Consider the following 22,558-nt stretch of genomic DNA (forward strand, 5'->3'; position numbering starts at 1 on the left):
ATGGGACTGGTCTCTTTCCCTCTCTGTCTTAGTCCAATTCATCTGTAGTGGTAATGCACAAATATTGAGTGGTAATGCACACCACCTGCTTCTGCCTTAGCAGCTGGGGAGAAGAACACAGAGCCTAAGGATGCAGGTGGCACAGAGCATGAGTCATTTCTATGGCCAGGAGAAGGTGGTGGGGAGAAAGATCTCACTGCTGGGCCAAAAGCACCAGCCGACCTCTCTGCTCTTGCTCCGCACCGGAGTTGCAGACGTGAAGCCAGGGAGGTCAGCACAGGAGGGTCTTCCAGCTCCGGGCTCTTGCTGGGATGGCCGGACCTCCCTGTGCTGGCAGGCCCCGTGTCAACGCCCCGGCAGCGGGGCCGGGCCGGGCTCTAATCCGGTTAGGGGGGATTAGCGCTCAGGTTTAAAGGCCGGAGCAGCGCGGGGAAGGGGTGCAGGCGCGCCGGAGAGGAAGCGGCCGCGGCCGAGCAGCGGGGCAACTCGGCCGGCAGCGTGTGAGTGAGCCCGGGGGCGGGCCGGGGGCGGCCGTCCCACAGCCCCGCCACCGCCCGGGGGCTCCGGCCCCGGCGCCCTCGCTGCCCAGACGTAACCTTTTGTCCTCACTCCCTGCGCGCTTCGGTGGTGTAGACGATGCCAGCCATCAACATCGAGGACCTGAGCGAGAAGGACAAACTGAAAATGGAAGTGGAGCAGCTCCGGAAAGAAGTGAAGCTGGAAAGGCAGCCGGTGAGCGGGCGCGGAGAAGGGGCCCGGAGCTGCCTGGCGGGCGACGGAGCCGGGTGTGGAGCGGGGAGCGAGCCCGTTCCTCCCCGGGCGGCGGGGCCGGGCGCGGCAGGGGCGGCGGGGCTCTGGGAGCTGCTCGTCCGTACAGCCCCGGCTGTTTTGGGACGGCCGCGGTTTGCACCGACGGGTCCTGACTCTGCTTTGGGTCAGGGGCCGGGGACGGCGCTGTTGGCACAGCACCGCTAACACCGCGTAGGAGCGCCGGTCTTTGCCGGGGGTGGCTGTGGAGCCCGGGGGAAGGAGCGCACCATCCCTGGGAGAAAGCGCCCCGAGGGGCTGGCACGGGCCTGCCCGCCGCGGCTGTTCCCGGTGGATTTGGCGCCCTTAACTTCCCCTCCCCGTGAGTCCCTGGCGCCCAAGGCCGGCACAAGACCGCCTTGCCAGGCGAGGGAGGAGCACGTCGCGCTCTGTTCCCCTCTTCTGGAGGCAGAGCGCACAGGGACGTGCTGGTGCTAGGGGAGGGGTGGTGCTCCCCAGGGAAGCCAGGGGAGCCCAGTCGCGGCACTACACCCTGCCTGGCCCGTAGCCGGGTCTCGACTGCCCGCGTTCCCGTCCCGCTTCCCATGCTGTGCAGTGCCCGGGCAGGAGCCAAAGCACGGCCCGTGTCGAGCCGTGACCCACCCAGCCTTGTTCCATAGACATTTAGACATTTACACTGATTGTTCCTTCCCACAAGTACTTTCCCCTTAAAGGTTTATGGTTTTGTACATTTTCTGTAGACGAAGGATGTGCGGAACTGATCTTGCTGCATGATGAAACTAAATTTTTTTTTTAAATTCTGCATGCCAGCAGAGGCAAATTACGCCTAAATAAACCTTTCAAGTTAGGACCAAAAATGCAATTGTATGTGGGAATCAGTAACATTAGTCATGTTGATTACATTGAAGGTCTAGGTTTTACCCCAAAAATAAAAATGCCATAAAAATGTTTTAGCTGTGAGTTAGGTATCAGTGATTGTAGATGTTATGGTATAGTCTAAAGCTCCAGCAGTATTGAGGGCTCAACGTCCAACTAGTGTTGATACCTATATCATGTCTCAGAGGTGATTCTTAGACAACTGAAATACACTCTGCAGGATATAAAGTTTTGGAAATAATAATAATTATAACTTTAAATACTTGTCTACATTTCTGGAATAAACCAAAACCCTGGTCACTTTTGGAAAACAGGTATTTTTCAATTTTTCTGTAGTAAAGCATGCTTAATTCTACCAGTGCATTGTAACAGAAGTTTTACTGTGAGAATGAAATCGGTGTTGTAGTTGCCACAGTCCCCTAGTACCTGTATGGGTGTTACAGGGACTGGGAAATGCAGAAACCACATTACTGTTGGTACCAAAAGAAAAACATCAGCCAAAATTTTCTTGACCCCCCACTAACAACTTTACAAAATAAAAAGGAAGTGGCCTTTGGAATGAATAAAAATTTCTAAATATGTATTTAAGCAGGCTTTTTTTCTTAGTAGTGAAAGTGATCCTGGCAGTGCTGACTGAAGTAAAACCCTGGTATTTCATATACTTTGGCATGCAACTGTACTATGGTGTTAGGTGCTCCAATTTGAATGAACAAAGTTTGCAGGGCACAGAAGAACAAGAGACGTGTAATGGGATTTGTAGGTCCAGCTTCTTCTTTGCTCTAAGGCAGCTAGATCTTATTTTGTGCGCTGTTTAATTGGGAATTAACTCTGTTCTTTCTGATGGCTTAAAGCTTAATTTTGCACAGGCCATGCTCTGTTGTTTGTGCTGCAGCTGCAGAACCAATGAACCAAATTCGTTGGTTCTCTTGTTGTAGTTTTACCTTTGAAATAAAATATAATTAACAGAGGAGGCAAGGGGCCTTAAATTAGAAATACTAATCATCTAGTGGCCTGGCCAACAGCTGGTTCCTGCTGCTGACTCTGCACAGCAGTACCACTGCAGGGCCTGCGGGTAGGAAGGGAGGAGGTGGGGACAGAGCAGGAGTGTGTCCTCAGGCATGTCAGGTATTTGAGCATCTAGGGACAGTTTCTGCTGACACAGAGAGCAAGAGATGTGAGTGCACAAGGAACCTCAGGAGGCCCAGATGTTCACTTGTGCACTCTCAGGCTCCACAGACACCACTACCACATGTGCTGCATGTGCTTCTGTGTCAGTGAACAGAAACTAAACACTCTTCTTCATAGCTGGGTTCTGTGCAGGCCTACCTACATCAGTGCTAGTTTGGTATGAACACTATGGGAAGTGTTATGGTCTCAAAACACAATAGGCTCTTTTATTAACCATTGTTTGAAATAATCCCAGGCAACCAGTAAATAAATTGTCTTTCCTAGTTAGGCTCTCATTCAAGGTGCATCATTGCTATAGTAGAACTACAAAGTAAGAATTAGTATTACCACTGAAAAATCATTGCTGAATGTTTTGTTTGTGAAAAACACATAAAGCCATAAATAATTTGAAACTGAATTGAAAGTTACTGACCCTGAAACTATTGACCATAAGTCATGCTGGTGCTGAGGGAGAGTGTGATCTGCAGCTTAATAAAACTAGATTGGCTAATTATGAATACAAATTTAACTATGCAGCGACGGCTGTTCAGAGCAGTGTTTACATTCTCAGAGGTACTCACATGTTCTGTCAATATCAGGCTGTAAAAATAGAGAAAGGAAGCTGAGTATGCACGTGCTTAGTGCTCTGTGGCCAGATATTTTATGCTTGGTGGGAAGGTGAATGAGAGAGAATATAAATTCACGGGTTTCTTCCTCTGATGAACATTTCCCACGGCCGTAACGAAGCCACTTTTCTGTCATTTCCCTCGAGGTGTCCAAGTGCTCCGAAGAGATCAAGAACTACATCGAGGAGCGGTCGGGAGAGGACCCGCTGGTGAAGGGGGTTCCCGAGGACAAGAACCCCTTCAAGGAGAAGGGAGGCTGTGTCATCGCTTAGGAGAAGGAGCCCCGCGCCTGCCCCTGGAGCAGACATTCCTCCCGTACCCGTAGGGAGTGACTAGCGTGTCCCCATTGCCGCCAGTCCGTGCCGAACGAGCACAGGAGCGGATTTCTTTTTATCTTCTATTTCTCCTTACAAAAATACAGAAACCCGCGCGAAAGCTGCCGAGCCCCGCGCCGGCCGCTGGGCAGGGCCGGCTGTGCCCCGCTCCCCGCCGTGGCCGGCCTCTGTCGCTGCGCGGGCCCGCTCGCCACCCGCTTGTCGGTCGCTTCATGGCTGTTCGTTGGCATTAAAGAAAAGCTGCCCGTAACCCGAGAGCTGCCGTGACTTGCTTCAGGGGCGAGAGGAGCGGGAGGAGGGACGGGGCGGGGCGGGGGCTTCTGGGCGCCCCGGCCTGGCTGTGGGGATAAGGCGGCTGTCCCGGCCTTTGCCCGGCACCGGAACCGGCGGGGGCCATGGCGCTGCGCGGCGGCGGGCGCTGGGCGCGCCTGGGCTCGGCGCTGCGCGGCCGCAGCTCGGGGCTGCGGCACGCCGGGGACACCCCACAGCACCGCGACTTGCGGGAAGCCCTCCGGAAGGTACTGAGGGGGACCGGGCAGCGGCGGGACACCCGGCCTCGCCGCCCCGTGCGGGGAATGAAGCAGGGCAAGGGCAGCGAGACGACAGAACGGCTCGGGGTGTGGTTCAATGAGTAAACTTCCCTCTGGCAAGGCCAGAAACGGAACCCGGTGCGTTCCCTGCCTGTGTGTGACCCGCCGGGTGGCAGAGCCCTGCCCGGCAAGTGCTGCCCTGGGCGGAGCGGGGGCTCGGTGCTGCAGAGCAGAGCCCGCCGGGCACTGTCCCCGTTCTAGAGGCGCACGATGGATTGATAACGGGAGCCTCCTGCAAAACTCAGTCATAAATCAAGAGGGGCGCTTCTGGTAACGTAGCATGTAGATTGAATGCCAAATGGCAACCTGCAAATAACAGTAGTGCTGGCGAGCTCAGTGTATTCCCGTCAGCGAGGTCAGTGTCACCTGCAGATCTCCGTGGTACTGTTCAGAGCACCTGCCAAAGCCAGAGAATCAGCCGCTTCGGCTGGAGGGAGCCCTGGTGTGGTGCCCACTGCGGGGCCGAGCACCGCTGGGAAAGAGAAATCCACCTTTGGCCTCTGAACCGCTGAGAAAAGTGCTGGAGTTCAGTACCTGCTGCAAGGACCAAACACCATTATTGTGGCCACCACATAAGAACGTACAATGTTCAGGAGAAGGGAATGTAAGGACTTGTTTCAGATTGTAGGCAAGTTTCCGAATTCTAGCTGGTCGTGCAGTGCTCTGCTGTAGTTTTTTAAAAACAGTTTGCTCTGGATTGCCAGATACTTTTTGTGTGAGTTTGGAGCTATGCTGTCCTATCTTTCATGGGTGCTTTTAATAATTACTTGCAGAATCTTGTATTTTCCTGAATAAACTTAATTATTTCCAAATTTCACCTCACCTCTAGTCCACTGTGGACAAAAGATAGTGGAGTTCCTTCTGAATGAAGTGATATTTACCTTAGGTTTGATTTTTTTAAACTTTCACATTTCAGTGTTAAAATATCCCAAACCAAGTGTAATTAATCAGTTTTTCTATCACTGAGATCTGTTGTCATCGAGCTTTGGGAGAAGGGGGTGTATCTTCTGTGTTATAAAAAAGAAACATGAGCAAGGAGGAAAAGAGACGCATGACCTGTCACTTTCTTAGTTTCATTGCTCTACATTCCTGGACTCTGCAAAGCAGAAATAAGATGATACAGAAAGAACCAGAAGCTGGAAATTAATCCCCCTCCCTCACCTGGCTTAACAGTGTAGAATTTTGATGCTAATAACATTGTGTAAAATTTGTGCTGATTCTGTCTGGAGAGAGCCTTCATATATCTGTGTATCTGCAGAGCTATCGGCCCAGTGAACTTGTTTCCTGGCATGCTGCTCTTCATTACCTGCCCAGGAACAGCAACTGCATTAATAAAAAATTAGTGTCCTGAAATGCAGAGGACAAGGCCAGACCTTGTGAAGGAGGTGATCTGGGAGATTTTAAGTCCATGGATCAGTTAAGGCACACATTGTTTTATATCCCAAGTATTTGCAGCTGTGTATTTATTGAGGACAAGGTAAGTAGCTATATTAGTGTCTGCTGCAGTGTTTGCTGCTCTGTTGTGTGACACAGTGCTTTTTTTTGGTAAAACTTTCCCCTCCCTTGTTTTTATGCCCACCGTGACTACTGAAGTGCAGTTAACAGTGTGCTCTACCTTGCTGCGTTCAATGTAGATGATTAAATCATGGTTAAGAGGGAATGTGATGTTACATTTATCACATAAAGCCTGTGATTAATATATTATAGAATAAATCACAGTAGACAATATAAACTTGTTTTTTTTCATTGTCCTGCATGTAAAAAATTGCTTATATAGCACCTGTTTTAGATTTGCTCTGATCATATTGGAAAAAAAGAAAAATCACTATTTATGTCAAATCCATCTGATGTTGTTCGCACAAAGCTTCTAGCAATCAGTGTTTGTTTTGTCTTAATTTAAGCCTTTCCCCAGTGACTTTAAGATAAATTGAAAAGTGTCCCCAGAGTATTTGGGAGAGAATCACCATTCAGTACCTCTAACACACTTTAAGTATACCTGCTATATATTCTGGGGCACTCTTTCCAGGAGCTAAATCCAGATGCGAGTACCAGAGAAATCAGAGAAATGAGCAGTGCAATTCCATGAGTGGGAACTGGGTTTTTGCATTTGCTTGTTTGCATTAATTTTATTTTTTAGTGTATTAATGTACTTTAAATGATCTATAATTTCCCAATTGTTCTGAGCAGGATGAGGAAGAGACTCTTATAATTCCAGGGGGCTGTTTTTAGCAAGGCTATTGAAATAATCCTGTGAGTGGTTTCCTTTACAACTTTATAGGTCACCACCCTTCCTCTTGGAAATTGAAAACGTAACTTTTCCTTAACTTGTTGAACAATGCTTGCAGTACACTGATATCCTACAGCTTGCTTCAGTAATTAGTATAGCTGGTTTGAAGAAAAAAGTTTAACTTATTCTGTATATGTATGTCTAACAGTATTCATATACAGAATGTGTATGGGCTGACTATTTGTCTTTTTCTCTGGCATTACTAGTAAGAAACTTTGGGAAATGGTGAAATTTGACATATATTTTGCTAGAGTTGCATGTAATATAAATGACATTTCATTTTATGCCTAGTGGTGACTGGGTGTAGTTACACTGTGTTGTGTGTCTGTAGGATGAGAATTCCCCTGTGACAATGAGACTCCACCGAGGGACATTGCTTCTTTGTTTGCTACTCTTGGCTTGTATGTCACGAGTTTCTGTTTATTAATATATATCTATATATCTTTGCAGCAGTTAGTGTCTCTTTGTATTAGAGAATGCAGGATCTGAATTTAATATTGACATTTCCTTTAGCTTTCTGGTAAAATTTCTGTAAATTTTCCATCAAAATAATATGGCTCTTTCTGACTACCTGCAAAATAATGAAGGGTGAACGGTATTAGCATTGGAGCACCTTGGAGGGAGTTGGTTTATTTGTTGTTGTAAGAAAACATAAACCTCTGCCACAGGATGGTAATTTGTTGGTATTAGGAAGAATCACTTAAATGCCAGTTTCTCACTAAGTTGGAAGAGAGAAAACATGCAGCTGAATCTGAACAATACATGATTAGCATCTGTAATTTTAAAACCTAATTTATCATACACCTGAGTTAAAAGCTTGAGGAAGAAAACAGTTAGATGTGGCACTGGCAAGGCTCACAGTTTCTGCACTGGCTGCCCTTCTGTCTAAGGGAAGCAAAATGTATTCCCAGCTTCTGGGGTATTGCAGTAGTCTTTTTCATCTTGTGTCTGACAGAAACATCACATAAACATTTAGGGGCTAATTGTCCTGCTGGTACCAAGAAGTTTTGGTGGTAGTTTATCAGAGAGGAAATCTTCATAATTCAATTTTGTTGTTATTGGAAGAGGCAGCTGGGATACACCACTGTAATATGAGAGACCATCAAGTACACCTACTAGTGCCCTACCAAGAAGTGCTTTTAAATCAGTGTAGGAGAACAGGAGAGGGAAAAAGAAAAAAGAGATTCACTTTATTTAAGCAAGCTCTGTAAAAAGCTTTTTCTCATAATAGGAAAAATGGCACTTTCTGTACAAATGCTTCAGAGTGTAGCAAAAGTGCAATTAAGGCAATTTTGTAGTCAGTGCTCCTGTTTGTTACTTGGTGTCAGAGTAGAGCTGATATTGAGGTTGAGTTGTTGTGTCCTAACACTGGATTTTTTTTTCCTGCCTCATATCAATGTTAGAACAAATTTCCACTGTATCTAGTTAGACTTTTCCATGAACAGTTTTCAGAGCTATTCCTAGTGGGTATTTTTGTGTCTCAGATCTAGCTATTATATTGCTTTATCATTGCCACATTTGATTAGGCAATACAGTTATACATTTATGACAACTAAAATGGTGTCTTAATAAGCAACTGATGCCTGAGGAAAAAGTTGGGGTTGAGACTGGTTTTGTCTGACAGTTCAAATGTGATGGTGTGGGCTGAAGTGAGAGAACTTGTTTTGTTCCTCCAGGGATGTAACCCAGATTCAGAAGGAGGACCCAAACCCCAAAATGCCAGCCTGTGGTGGACATTACAGTCTATCTAATCTGCATCTCTGTGTTGGAAAGTACGAATTGCAGGAGCAAGAAAAGGTGATCACTTGCTCAATCCTGTATCTCTTTCATAACTCAATACAAGTAGCCTGGATATATTCCAGTGGCCAGAGCTCCCTGTCACCCAAAATGCTTGTCCCAGATCAGTGCCTAGATTGGCACAGCACACATTTTTGGTCTTGTAGGACTACACTGGTTTAAAAGCATCTGCCCTCAGATCCTAGGAATAGCTGCGCCCTCAGCACTCACTTTTTCACAAATTTTGGGATCCTCCCTTTCCTGCCATGCTCTTGGATAGGGCAGTTGAAGGGGGTGTATTTGTGAGTGTGCAGGGACTGCCAAGACACTCAGGTCTGCACAGGAGGGATTCGTTTTTGCCACTGTCTTTGGAAAAATGACATAAGGAGGGAGAAGGTGTTGGCTGGGATCATGTGTGTTCCTTCCCAGCTGGAGCTGCCTTCCAACCTCTCATTCCTCAGGAAATGGTTGAGCAGGGCTCATCTCCAGGGTGGGGGGCTGAACCTTTCATTTTCTTAGTATGATGATGATGTATGCCCTCTCTGCTTCAGCAGTGGGGCTCCCAGATGTGCCAGCAGCTGTATGGGGTGGAGGGCAGAACAGGCTTCTGCACTCCCTGGTGAACTTGTAGCATTTTAAGATTTCAGTAAGTGTTGGCAAAAGCTTTGTAATTGATTCGGTGTTTGAATTTTTTGGTTTCCTGAAGTAAAAACTGTTGTCAGATGTATGGGACCAAAGGATAATAAGTATTCAAATTTCTGAACCAGTAATCAGCCTTGCTTTATCTGTTAGGTTCATTGCAAGGAACTGTGTTGCAGCGAAAAGGAAGAAACACAATTATTTAAACAGAAACATGTCTAGATACTGACAAATGAATAGACCAGGCACAATTGCAGAATACTTATAAAGTGCATGCTTTTTCCCATGGAAAATCAGATTTAGTAAAAATAGATTAGGACAGGTATGCTTTATTAACAAGGAGAAACTGCCAGCTCTTACATTATAGGGTTTTTCCCTCCACTATTTTTTTTTTTCCTCTGAGAAAGGGAAAATTTCCTTTAGTAACTGTTTGCTCCTGTATTTGGTGATCACTGCAGTCTTTGGTACTCAGTGCAGTAGCAGATTGCAGATTACTTTGTTGCCTGTGGCACAGCTTAATTGAAGGTACAAAAAGGAATTGTTGTGCTCTGATTAATCAGTTTTAACTGCATGTATTTCCCATTTAAGCCTTATATTTTCCAGCTATTAGGAAAATTTTCTGGGTTTTATCCTTATATAAGCCTACTCAATATTGGTTTAAAATCCATTGGAAGCTTCTCTGGAAGGTCAATTCTGGCCACAGCAGCATTGGAGAAACCCACTTTTTTTTAAATTCTCAGTGATACATTCCAGCTGGCTTGAAGTGTCCTCTTCATCCTGCACCTTGTCCTGCAGGCACCAAGCAGAGCCATTGGCTTCTGCATATGACATGTATGAAAAGCTGGGGAAATCAAATGTTTGAAAAACTTTAGTCAAACTTGCTTCATTTTTCTTCTTTATTTTAATTATCAGTAAATTCTACATCTAGGACTTTTTTTTCTGCCATGTTTTTCACAAGGTCACAAAATGGATGTCTACTATTAAATTGAACTTTTTCATTTCAATCCCATATCCTCATGGAAAATGTTTTCTTGTCTTGTTTCCAGAAACAGTCTGATGGCAGCTCAGGGTACAAAAGTTTCCATATCATTATTGAGGCCCAGCCTCAAATCCCATATGCAAATAGGGCAAATTTTTCATTGACAATTCTTGTAGCTGATCTTTTGCCCAGGTGTGTCATATGATGTATTTGGCTGGGTAGCCAGCTGGGAATATTGAGTAAGAGATGCATATTGTATCCAAATACCAAATCTTCTATATTGAGGGCAAGAGGAGACTTGTCTGTGAGGCAGAAAAGTGTTTTGGCAGCATCTGGTACATTTGCTATCTGGACATGACCCCTTGCATAGCAGTGAGTTATATTTAACATAGATCTCCTAGGTGAGCTCCTAACTAATAATAATGCATGTTTTTATAGGAGGATTGAGGCCTTGTTTCAGTTAGCATTAAAAAAACTCCAAAAACAACAACAACAACAACAAACCCAAACAACCTCCCAAAAAACCCACCCACAAAGAAAACAATCCCCAGCAAACAGTCCTGCAAAACTTCCTGAATACCTTTGCCCTGTGCTGGTGGTGCATCCTGAAAGAGGAAGCAGTAGGCTGCAGCTTTGCTCTCTGGATTGCTGCAGACCACAGGCAAGCCTGTAATAAAAGATTTTTCTTGCCAGAAGAAAGTAGACTAAATAACTTTGTATGAGCAGGCAAGGTTAGCACTGCAGGGAACATTTTCTGGCTGTTGTGTGGTTAAATCATATTTATTTGATGGGGTTATTTTTGGCCTGTTGTGGTGTTTTAAGTCACATACTGCCTCTGCTTTTGCACTCAATGTCATCGCAGACTGAATGATTACCTCTTCTGCTGTGGTGCTGAGCCTGTCTGGTCAGGCTCTCCATCACCATGCTGGGCGATCCAGGCACATGGGCAGCTCCTGGCTTCTGCTAGGTTCTCCTAGCGTGTGTCGTGGGGGCTGGAAGCACAGCCAGTGCTGGAGGGACTTCATAAATGCAGGAGGGACAGCAGGACATGGATTTGCCTACTGCGTGCCGTAGGCATTCTCATCAGTGAGCTGCCATGGCAGAAGCTCAGGCTCTCCACAGCCTCTCTAGTAGGTAGCAGCTACAAGGAGCTGACTGCCTGTCTCACACATCTATATTCTCCCTAGCTCTGTCCTGAATATGTTTCCACACCTCAGTCTCCTTCCCTGTGGCCTTTCCCTACCTTTCTGAAGAGTATTACTGGGAAAGGATTTAGGGCTTTGGAAGAGTCTTGATAGAGTCAAGGAGGGCTGTGACCTCCAAGCCCAGGAGTGAGAAGAAATGAGTAATATATTCTGAGAAACTCATTCAGGTGCGCTTGGGATGCATACCTTGGGGGAACCAAGAAGGAGATCAACATGTAGGAAGTGGGCAGCTGCTCTTTGGACTTAGGACTTTTTTCTTCCACATGTTTTTTGCAGGGTCATGAAATGGATGTCTACTTTTAAATTGAACTTTTTCAGTTCAACCCCATATCATCATGGAAAACCTTCCCTAGGTCCTCCTAGGCAGCAACTGAGAAGACCTGCACAGGCTGCATGTGTGGCCAGTGGGGTCCTGGCTGCCTTGCACTCCTGGGGTGGGTTTCAATGTCCAGGTTTGGTGTCACCAATGTATGGCCCATGGGTTTTCCCACCTCAGCTTTGCCTTTTTTTTTTTTTCTTTTTTTTGCCTTAACATCTTTCTAAAGTACTACCTTGACCTCAACACAGTGTTGCTACAATGCTGAGTTGTCTCACTGTGCAGTCATTGTTTCTTGTGGTTTTGATTAAAACTGAAGGACAAATGTTGTTTTGAAGGCTGTTAATTATTTGCTTTATTTATTGCTGATATAGAAAGCAAAGGAATCTCTGGTCTGTTGTCTCCTGTTCAAGTCATTGTTGCGCTAATGTCTAGGTATAACCACTCAAGAACTGTCATTAGTGGTTTGTTGTTTATTTGCTTTTCACATTGAAGATCATGTTAACTGTGTCATCTTTGGTTATTATATCAATAGAGATAATTTCAGTTGTTGTAATTTGATTTAAAGGGGAAAAAAATGCTGCTCCTAACATAATATGGAACAGTTATATTGTAAAATCATAGAATCATAGAATGGTTTGGGTTGGATAGGACCTTAAAGATCATCTATTTGCAGGCCCCCTGCTCTGGGCAGGGATGCTGGATACCAGATCAGCTTTCTCAGGACCCCTTTTAACCTGACCTTAAACACTTCCAGAGACAAGGCATCCACAACTTCTCTGGGCAAACTGTTCCAATGTTTTACCACCCTCTGAGTAAAGAATTTCTTCCTAACATCTAATCTAATCCTGGCTCCACAGACTCCATTTAATCTTCTTAATACAAAATACCTTTTTCTAAGATATTTTTTCTTGCTTCTCTAATAAATTAGTCTAATCTCATCTGAGGTATAACTCACAGAAAGCTGTAGTAAAACTTTGTGTAATTTGTTAAGAATTCAGTTTATTGTTTCAAAATTCATCATCTTGCTAATAGTGTGCTGAAACTGTACAGTGTATAGTCTGATAAGGGGTACTTAGAAGTATTGTGTGTAGAACTGGTGTGGTCTTTAATTTCTGAATTGCATGATAGAAGGTAAACATGCTGGTCAATAATGAAAACTAATCTTTAATTGCCGTAAAGGACATCTGTACATACTTTCAGTACCCAAATGAATTCAGGTACAGTTTCTACTGTTGTAGAATGCATTTATTTTAGAATTCAGAATTAAATGGCATTTCTAATGTTTCTGGGTAGTTGCTGATACAACTACAGTATCAGCACAAAATACTGAGCATCAGCATAATATATTTTTGTTTTCTCATTTAAATAACATACTACGTTTAAGTGGAAAATAGTCAAAACTATGGCAGTGATTTGGGCGGATATTTTCATTGCTCTTTGCTGAAAAAAATTAAAATTACCTGTTTCTAAAAAAATCTGAATTTATGTCTCTGTCCTCTCTTCAACCCTGCCATGGCATTTCCCCGGTCCTGGGCAGGAAGCTACAGGTGCTGTTTTCACAAAACTTTGTCAAGACAGTTTCTAATGAAAACACTTATTTTTCTTACTATCATTCATCATGAAGTAAGTTTGTTGGCTTGATTCATTTCCGACTGGGCAAGTATCCAGAGTGTTTTTAATAATTCACAGCTGATAACAGCTCTGAGGCCATGTTTTGGAGGCACCCCAGAGAGCAGCCTGAGCTCATGCTGAGATGCAGGCTAAACCAAGGCTGCCTCCAGAGCCTAGTCCTTTAGGTTTGCATCTTTATTGTTCAGATGAAGTAGCCTGAGAAAAACACCAGTTCCATACATAAGACTTACTGTGCCCTTGCTGTCAGGAAAAGAACAGTTTTCGTTGTGGTATACTGGTACTTCAGCAGGTGGAAAACTTTTATGGCTTCTTAATCAACTTTGCATCCCAAATGCCATTGAGATTTGGCCAGCTAGATCAGGTGGAAAGATTTCTTTTGTGGCTGGGAATATCTGTCAGATGACATCTGTACTATGCAATGCTAAATATTTCTACTGTTAGAAGTTTTAGATCTTGCTATAGTTGGAATCCTGGTGATGGAAGTCTAAATGCTGGCACCCATGATTTCCATGTTTCTCATGATAAAGCATATATAAATAAGCAGACCAGCTGCTCACATACTGCTGAAAGCTTGCGTCTCTGTAATTGCCAGACACTGCATGGATACCTTAGGGTTTAAGTTAAGATGCCTACATAATATTTGCCTGCAGTTCAAGTGTGAAATATGTTTCTGAGGGCACAAATGTGAGGAAATAGCTAAAGCCAAGGGATAGGACAAATCAGATGGTTAAAGTACAAAGCATTATTTGACCTGTCTTCAGCAAGGTTTTAAGCAAATGTTTAATTTTGTGATCATTCAGTCACTGCTGGCTTGGCCCTTTAGAAATAACTCTCCTTGTTTCAATTAGCTTTTCTAGGAAGGGATGACAATACCCAGTATTCAGTGCTGGAACACCAGCCAGTGAGGGGTACTGTAGTTCTTCAGGAATTTGGCTTATGGTTTTATGAGGTTGTACAAGGGAAGGTGTTCCTGCAAAACCACAGTGAATGGTCCAATAGCTAAGAAGAAACTATGGCTATCGGTATCTGGATTGTGATTTAAAAAAAAAAAAAAAATTAAAGCCATATACAGTTTATGTTTTGTGCAATGAGGTTGTCTTTGGGGGTTTAATTGTTGTGTCATGCAAGGAAGATCTTGTTTTACTCAACGTGGCAAACCTCACCTGGTAATAAGTCAGTTCTGTTAAGCAATTTGAGTTTTGCTCAAAGGCACAGGAGCAAACCTGCAGAAATCATGCCTTAGTCATTCAGAATCTGCTTAACTTCAAAGGTAGCTTTTATGTAGGCTACAAAAAACTTGGCCCGGTACCAGCTACAACAAACAAAACTCTGTATTAGTATATTCACCACATATTTTTTGCCAAGATCCATCAAAATACTGGAATAACTTTTTGTATGCTCTTTCAGGTATTCCCCTGGGTGTTATCCAATGAGCGTTGCCAGATGCTATTACAGCCAAAAAGGTGTTTCACCACCTTCAACACTGTGGGTCAGCATCTTAGGATCTGAGCATATGGGATATGGTGATATACAAGAGAAACGTGAGCTCTCCTAGATAGGGTTCTGCCAAGTATTTTTTTTTCTCTTGATCATTAGTCCTGTGTTAATCAATGTAACAGTGGGAGAGAGATAATAATTACCGAATGAGTTGAACATTCCGTATATGGTTTTCTCAGAATTTGGTGAGAGAAGTGAAAAAGTGATTTTCCTGTTACCAGCATTCAAGTATGCTTATTTCTGTGGCCAACTGGACGACAGAAAGCAGCCATATATGGGCTGAAATTCCCCAAAGAATGTGCAATAAATACATAGCTTGGAAGAAGGTTTCGCAGGGTCTCAAGAACACAGTAGTCATGGATGGAGAGGATTCTATTTCCAGCTCAAGAAATAGTTAGCACCACAGGACTTGTTTATTTAGTGGGGAAAGAAGACTAAGAGGAGTAAGTTCTTGAAATAACAAATTCTCTCTTCATGAAACAGCATAGTAGTAAAATCATGGTCCCAGGTTAGAGGCATTACCTTTCTGTTGGGAACTGGTGTTTGTTTTGGTAGGGTTTAGTTTGGGGGGAGGATGTTTCCTATTCAGAGCCCCTCGTGAGGCTGACCAAGGTGTGTGGTGCCCTTGGCTGCATGGCAGAAGCAGCCTGTGCCAAGGCCTGGTTTGGGCTGCAGAGCTGGGTAGAGGTTGGCACAACCCAGCTGCCTCATGATGAGCTGGTAGGCAGCAAGAACACAGCTGCAGGCTACACACTTTGCTCCTTTCCCATGGCCATGGAAATCTGGGACTTTTTGGAGCAAAACATCCAGCTCCTGTGCCCTGAAACCTGAAAGTGTTGCTGAATGTCATGGTTGTACTGCAGATGTGTGTGGCTTGCAAAGGCTGGAAGGGAATGCTGCAGCCTGAACAGTGTGAGGACTGTAGTCAGGCAGCTTAGGACACTGACTTTTGGAAGGTGTGCAGCATTAGCAGTAGCACAGTCAAGAGTTGCTCAGGGACTAGATTTGGAATATTATCAATTCTGGAAGAAGGTCATACTTTGCCAGTATATGTTCTGTCAGACTTGTGGGGAAGTCTAAATATAGACTAGATGTAAATGCCCCAAAGAGCACCAACTTCCTTGAGAATGTTTCAGGCAAAGGGAGAGGAAATTAATCTCTTCTACTTGACTTTCTTGGTACTGTGTGTGGTCATCAAGAACAGATCAACCTTTTTTGCCAAGGCTCTTTTGAGGATAATCCAGATTTCCTTTCCTGTAACATTCTAGAAACTGTACCAAAAAAGGTAACAAATAATGAGGGAAACAGCCATTTTCATAGACCTTGGAGAGGCTTAAATTAGCCCTGATGGCCTGTTCTAGTAGTAATTGCTAAAACAATTATTTACATTTGCCTGATTACATTTGCTGTAGTAGTTGTGGGTGAGTGGAAAATAAGGATACCCATAGAAAGTAAGAAAATTAGTGGGCTTTTCTCTGTATCTTGTTTTTTCTTTTTCTTCTTGAATCGCAGTTTTTAGATGAAAGTAGTCAAAAGTTTTTGTGCAGGATGTCTGTGTTTATAACTTGTACAATTTGTTTTCCAAATCTAGATCATTGACAAGGACATTAATCCCTTTGTGGATAAGTGGGAAGAAGAAGGACAGTTTCCAGCACATAAAGTGTTTAAAATCCTGGGACAGGCTGGATTCCTTGGTGTGGATAAGCCAACAGGTAGGCGAGTGTGTAACTCCTGACTATTAATAATGATAGACTCAAAAGATTAATTCGCTTTTGCCCCAGGTCAAAGCATGGGTTGGAATTCAGTGCAAAGTTTGCTTATATTCCTCAGTCACATACATGCTGGTTACCAGCTCTGCAAATTCACAAAATAACATTGTCGAGTACTTAAGTTGATGTACTTCTAAATACAAATGTTAAAATCTGTATGGCTGTTATTTTAAAATTAGGAAAATGAACATCACTTCAATTTTCAACATAAAATCTGCATAAGAACTTTTCTTCTGCATCCAGATATGTATGAAATAATCTAGATCTTCATTAAGGAAACCACAATTTGTAGGCATTGGAAGCATTTTAAGATTTGGCTTATTGTACTTCCTGAACATGCAAGGTCTCAGTCATTTCAAAGGATGAGGATAGTGTGGCCTTTAGGCCATTATCCCCTAGATTATCTTTAAAATGCATTGTTCCAGCCCACAGAAGCCTGAACAGAACAGGACACTGATGACACAGAGAGCAGGTTTTTGTGTGTATGTTCATATATGTAAGTGACCCAAAAAGTCCAGAGGAATAGGAAGTATTTCTGCTCTTCAGCTAAGATACATATTCTGCTATCTATTTTTTTATATGTGATATAATATATACTTGTTTTCTTTTCAAATGCTGCTGTTACATGTTCAAGTCAGAATTCTCAATGATTTTTTTACCCCATTTTCCTACATTCAGAGCAGCCCGAAGTGTTTGACAGTTAACTGCAGATAATTTTCTATATGGGGTGGCTCACATAACCTCAGCTATGTGCCTTAGCAGCATCACACCACATCATGATGCTGCTAAGGCACAGGGTTCTGTGCAACATATTATGTCTTTTTATCACTTAATTTCAGAGGGAATATTCCCTCTTGAAATGAACTCAAATTCTTATAATGTGGAAGGTTGTCCCACAGCTGTTCAGCTGTTAGATCTCAGAGAACTGTTGGGCTGTGATTGTCTGACAAATCCAATTAGGTCTGAGCTGGTATTTCTTTACAAAAATGCTGACAGTTCAAGATTATGCTTAAGATCTATTTAAAGGACAAATAGGATTACTGGGGGAGAGAGAAAACCACTTCTACTTTCTGCTATAATTGTTTGATAGGCAGATTTGAAATGTATCTCACTGGGTCTCCTTTGCATTGCTGACATTCTTGTCAGGTGTAATAATGGTGCATTGCATGGCTGGCAGATTTCAGTTCTGCCTTCTTATATTCATCTCAGGGCATGCAGAGGCTTCAGCTGGACTAAGTAACCTGAATGCTGAAGGTGCTGCTCATAAAACATTACAGAGGTGGGAACTTGTATAATGCTCACAAAATATCTGGACAAGAAATAACTGAAGTAAAATCCAGTGAGGAAGGGACTCGTGGAGGTAACGGTGGCACAGAAGGTTGCATGCACTTGTCATACTCATGTTTAAGACTATTTTAACTTTGGCTTTGATGTTTGTATCTAGCTGTTAATGTAATTTATTTGACCTCTGCAGCTACTTTTCATAAAAGGTATAAAAAATTGATAAAATCCTCAGCAACCTGTGATCCACCTCAGTTCAGTATTGTTGGGCACAGAAAGTGCACCAACTCCTTGGAAGCTGCTGTCTTTGCAGCATTCAGTTGTGCAACAGGATTTCACCAGATCCAGCTTTTCTCTGTAATGGTTAATGCCACCAGGTACATCCTGAAAGTCCTGAAACTTTCTCCTGATGGTAAGTCAAAGTAAGGTGTGTAACAGCACAGTGTATGTAACTGCACAACTTTGGCAAAGCCAAAAGCTGAAATTCTTTGTCTTCTACACTTCTACACAGTGCTTAGGCTTGCTGAATGATTATGTAAAATAGAATTAAAAGATCCACTTTTATACTCTGCTCAGCCACTTCTGTTATTTAGTTGCTGTTTGCAGAGGAGGAGAAGTCTTATGAAATTTGAAGAAGCAAAGAACAGCCAGGAGCTTTGGAGGGGTGTTGCAAGAGGTTTGAAGAAGGGATATTTAACTGATTTGAGGAGAGCAATTGCAATGCAGAGCACTTGTGAGTTAACAGTCTGCCCTACTTTCTCTTTCACAAACCAAGATTATCATGTTGTATCTCTTCAAATCCAGATCATAAGACATTCTCTTTAAAGAACACTGATTTTTTTTAAAGTTAATTCACTTTAGTAATAGTTGCAATTTTGAAATACAAGCTTTATTGAGTTTGTTTTCCAAGATCATTCTGTCAAGCATGGAGGGATTTTTTTTCCTGCAGAAATAATTTTGAAGCTTTCTGATTGGGCAGAAATGGGTCACTTGTTTTGCTTAGATAGAAGGAAACATCTGTTGGATTTTAGATTTGTTGAAAGTAGACTTTTTCCTGTGTAAACACCATTCCCTTTATGAACAATGAGCTGCTTCATGGGAGTCAGGTTTTTAAAAGAACGTGCCTTAATGTGTCCTTTATCACTGGAAACTTTCTCTGTGTGGAGAACTGATTTGGGGCACTATTTCTATTGCAAAAGCTCCATCAATTCCCACTGTATGCAGTTGCAGGCTACAAAGTTGACAAAGCTTTTCCTGTACATTTTTTCACAGTTGTTTACACAGTAGTTGTTTCTAGTGAATATTGGCTGTAGTTCAGGGTGTTCATTGGAGGTCATGTAAACACTGTGGGCAAAGCTCAGGCATGCACCCATAATTGGAGAATTTTTAAGATCATCAGTAGATTTAACTTACTGTCTGGTCAGTTCTCTGCCAGAGAAGGAGTCTTCTCTTCGAACAATTTCTCTGCTCTGGTATTCTTTACATGGCTCAAAAATAGTGCATATGTTAGTTTTGCTTAGGAAAGGGTTTGTTTTCTGTTACATGGCAGGATTCTTCCTACTAGTAAAATACATGGTGAAAAGTGAATATCATTTATGCATAAAAAGTTTATTTTTGCTTCATGCAAAATGTGTTTTACAGAATTACTTCATTCAGGATTTAGAAGAAAAAAACAACATCCCTATATACTTATTATTCTTCATTTATGTTTACTGTGTATTTCTTAATAAATTATAAAATTATTTTTCATTTATGATTACTGTGTATTTCTTCATAAATCATAAAATTCTGAGTTACTGAGCTACTGCCAGTCCCAAAACTAAGGGTAGAGAATATTAGGGCAGGCAGCAGAAATATTTAACCAGTCTTGGTAGTTTGCCATTGTCTGTTTTGCTAAGGGAAGTGAGCAAGACGTATTCTTTGAACTGTTCTATGTGCAGATTAGATGAGATACTGGATTAAAAGTGGAAAGTATCTGTCTGGTTATCTGTGATCCTATGGTTTATGAATCAAAGCCTTGGCTGTTGCTAAATTTTAGGATGTATTGCCAAAAATGCAGGCTCAAAATGTACTGTGTGCCTGCATATGCCAATGCAGATGATTAAAAGTTGTTTTATCAGCTGATGTAAAAGCACAGGAATTCTGTAAAGGATGGGAGAGGAGGGTTTGTGGGAGGGCAGTGTTTGCTCTCCTGCGAATTCACATGGCATCACTGTGAAACACGAGTGATAATGATGCCTGCTCTGTCTATTTCATTTGTGTTTACACTGGCAGTACTGTAGGAATATTTAGTGAAAGGCATTAGCATCTAGAAATAATGATGACAAGTTTGTCCAAATAGTAGCCTTCATTTATTACTGTCAGACACCTAGCAGTGAATGTAGAAAATATGTTCCTATATATTTCAGGAAAATTAAGTAACTGTGGTACAATTTGCACATGGATGAGGAAGTGTAGTTCTACACTGTCTGTCCCCTTCCTCTACTGCTGGGAAAATGTCAGATTTGGGAGTGGAGAAAGTAATAATCATTACCTTCTTGTCATTTCAAACAGAGAAGCATCTGATAAAACAAAAATAATGTTTCAAGTGTATGATTGCACTGCAGTTGGAAAATGATACAATGCCTTCCCTTCAGAAAACCTGTTTATTAGAAGTGTCTCTATGTTGAATGTGGGGAGGGAATATAGATCTGTACTATCCTCTAAGGTTAGTTCTGTTGTTTTCTTTGCAAGTATACATTTCTCTGGTAAAATGAAACCTTGTGAGAGTTTGGGCATGGAGAATCACTTGGAAAAAGTGTATGGGGTTATTTTTTCCCCTTTCTGTAATACTAAGCCTTGTTATTATACAGAATGAGCATAGAAGGACCTGGGAGGAGCAGTAACTAGAAGGGGATTTAGTAGTTCAGGTGAAACAGGGTTTGATGGTAACTTAGAAAATAAATGGAAGATGTTCAGGTACTTCTGTGGATAGAACTAGGAGGGATATATTTGTCAGAAGTGAATTAATTTACCCCAAACCCTTCCTATATGGCAGTAGTGGACCAGCTGCAGTGCTTGTTCTTGGTTTAGTAGATTTAAGTGTAGTCAGCTGAATTGAATACTTGATCTTTTTCCCACTTACAAAAGAGTGCAATAATCATTAATAAATAGTAGTTACACTCTGAAGGTTTGCAAGAGGAGCCTTTGGGTCATGTTTCAGACACCAATGAACCAATAAATCAGCACTCTCAAGTGTTTACCAGCTATAATTTATACCTGTTTTGCAATCAAGAAATAATTTTGATAGGCCTTCAAAAAACAGTAGACCAAATCAGTCACTGCTTTATTTGAATTTATTTGATGACAAAAATCGTGATGTGTGGCAGGGGTTTGGAGACCTTGATCAGGTAAGTATAAGAAATTTCAGATGCTTATTGGACCTTCTAATTCAGTGGATTGGATTGAAATCTCACGAAAACAGGATTTTGTATGTGTATATGCACCTGAGTTCTGTGTAGTTGAGACTTTTTTTCTCTCCTCCACTGTTGTGAAATGCTGACTATTCAAGTCCCATCTATTATATTGCAAGTGCATGATGAAATTCAGTTGAAAATGGTAAGGGGGGGACAGTTTGCTGTATTTCACAGATCATCAGGTATTTCTGATAAGACAGGGAAATGAGCACTGGAGTTCATCTTTGGTTTTTCTTTAACTGTGAACCTGACTTGGGAAATGGTTGTGTTTCTTTTCTTTGTGGCAGTGGTAACTCTGGGAGTAGCTTGTTCAGCTGTCAATAGCAGCCAGCAGAGAACTGACTTACTGAAGGACACCCAGTCTTTGCAGAAGAGATAATCTTCCTTTAAATGTGTTGTTGATAGAGGATCAGATTAGTTCCTGGGATTCTGCTTTTGTGCTTCAGATAAGGCAAATCCTCACACTTGTGGCTTGTAATGCAGAACACAGCCGTACTTCATGCAGTTCAGGTGTGCTAATAACAATACCTTAGGGATCAGATGTGGGAATTTCTGAAATCTGGTATGTGTAGAGGTTATGTCAAAATTATATTGAGAAGGCAATTTAAAATGTCTCTTTCCTGGAGAAAGAAGCATCTAACTGGTAGCAAATGCTCGGTTATGTATGTGTAATTAATGCTTGAGCTCTTGACACACATTTTTCTCACAGCAGACCTGCCATGCCAAATTCACTTCTGTCAATCACAGGCTTTGCACAAACTGTCAGACCCACGTGGTGTCTTGAATCTGACTTGGAGTGCTTAGAATCTGAGAGTGTTACAAGCTGCTGTCCCTGTTCTGCCCCTGTTCTACTCTGGGTTGTGCAGGAGAGTCTGTCCTCTATTGTGCTTGACTTTCCTCCAGTTTTGTAGGAAATTGTTGGGCTTGGGGATTTTCAAAGGGATATATCTGATAAAAATCTGATGTTCTTGATTTTATAATTGTGAATAAGAGAAGAATGCACAGTGAAGAGAACAGTTAAAGAAACATATTAAAGAGCATATTAAAGAAATAGGAAATAATATAACACCTGAAAAGAATACAGGGATTGAGGCATTATCAAGTAAGACATACTGTTCAGGAAGTTTTTATTAGAGGAGTCTTGTTTATTCTTTACTTTTGTAGATCAAATAGCAAGACTGTCTCTTGACAAAGCTTGGCCAGTGAATGAGGTTATACTAAAATAACCTGGGTATTACAAATATGTCTAATTTGCACATAACTGTCTCTTCCCAGTCTCAAGATTCTTGACATCTGTCATATACATAAATGGCACAATTTAAAAGCTTTCTGAAAGTATAAATGCACCTCTTACACT

General features: G+C 42.5%; 2 protein-coding genes across 3 annotated transcripts in view; both read left to right on the forward strand.

The window, feature by feature from the left end:
• The first annotated feature begins 351 nt into the window (after positions 1–351).
• LOC121352874 (guanine nucleotide-binding protein G(I)/G(S)/G(O) subunit gamma-11) lies at positions 352–4,022 on the forward strand. Of its 2 annotated transcripts, none has more exons than XM_041466206.1 (3): positions 352–500; positions 634–732; positions 3,584–4,022. In XM_041466206.1, the coding sequence occupies exons 2-3, from the start codon at positions 637–639 to the stop codon at positions 3,707–3,709; spliced, it is 222 nt and encodes a 73-aa protein (XP_041322140.1). In that variant the 5' UTR covers positions 352–500; positions 634–636; the 3' UTR covers positions 3,710–4,022. The 2 variants fall into 2 exon arrangements, with proteins under 2 accessions (XP_041322140.1, XP_041322141.1); XM_041466207.1 differs by having other exon boundaries at positions 361–500; positions 629–732.
• A 45-nt stretch (positions 4,023–4,067) lies between these two features.
• LOC121352872 (probable acyl-CoA dehydrogenase 6) overlaps positions 4,068–22,558 on the forward strand; it is a 76,231-nt gene continuing 57,740 nt past the window's right edge. Inside the window, exons 1-2 of the mRNA XM_041466203.1 lie at positions 4,068–4,290; positions 16,288–16,408. Coding sequence (XP_041322137.1) covers positions 4,168–4,290; positions 16,288–16,408 — 244 coding nt within the window. The 5' untranslated portion in view covers positions 4,068–4,167. The remainder of the gene's footprint in view (positions 4,291–16,287; positions 16,409–22,558) is intronic.

Source organism: Pyrgilauda ruficollis, unplaced genomic scaffold (genome assembly GCF_017590135.1).
Source record: "Pyrgilauda ruficollis isolate IOZ18807 unplaced genomic scaffold, ASM1759013v1 scaffold2, whole genome shotgun sequence".
In the NCBI taxonomy this organism is placed as follows: domain Eukaryota; kingdom Metazoa; phylum Chordata; class Aves; order Passeriformes; family Passeridae; genus Pyrgilauda; species Pyrgilauda ruficollis.

Coding starts and splice junctions, on each gene's coding strand:
- LOC121352874 (XM_041466206.1), top strand. CDS start 637: ATGCCAGCCATCAACATCGAGGACCTGAGCGAGAAGGACAAACTGAAA. Junction 733..3,583: donor TGAAGCTGGAAAGGCAGCCG/GTGAGCGGGCGC, acceptor ATTTCCCTCGAG/GTGTCCAAGTGCTCCGAAGA.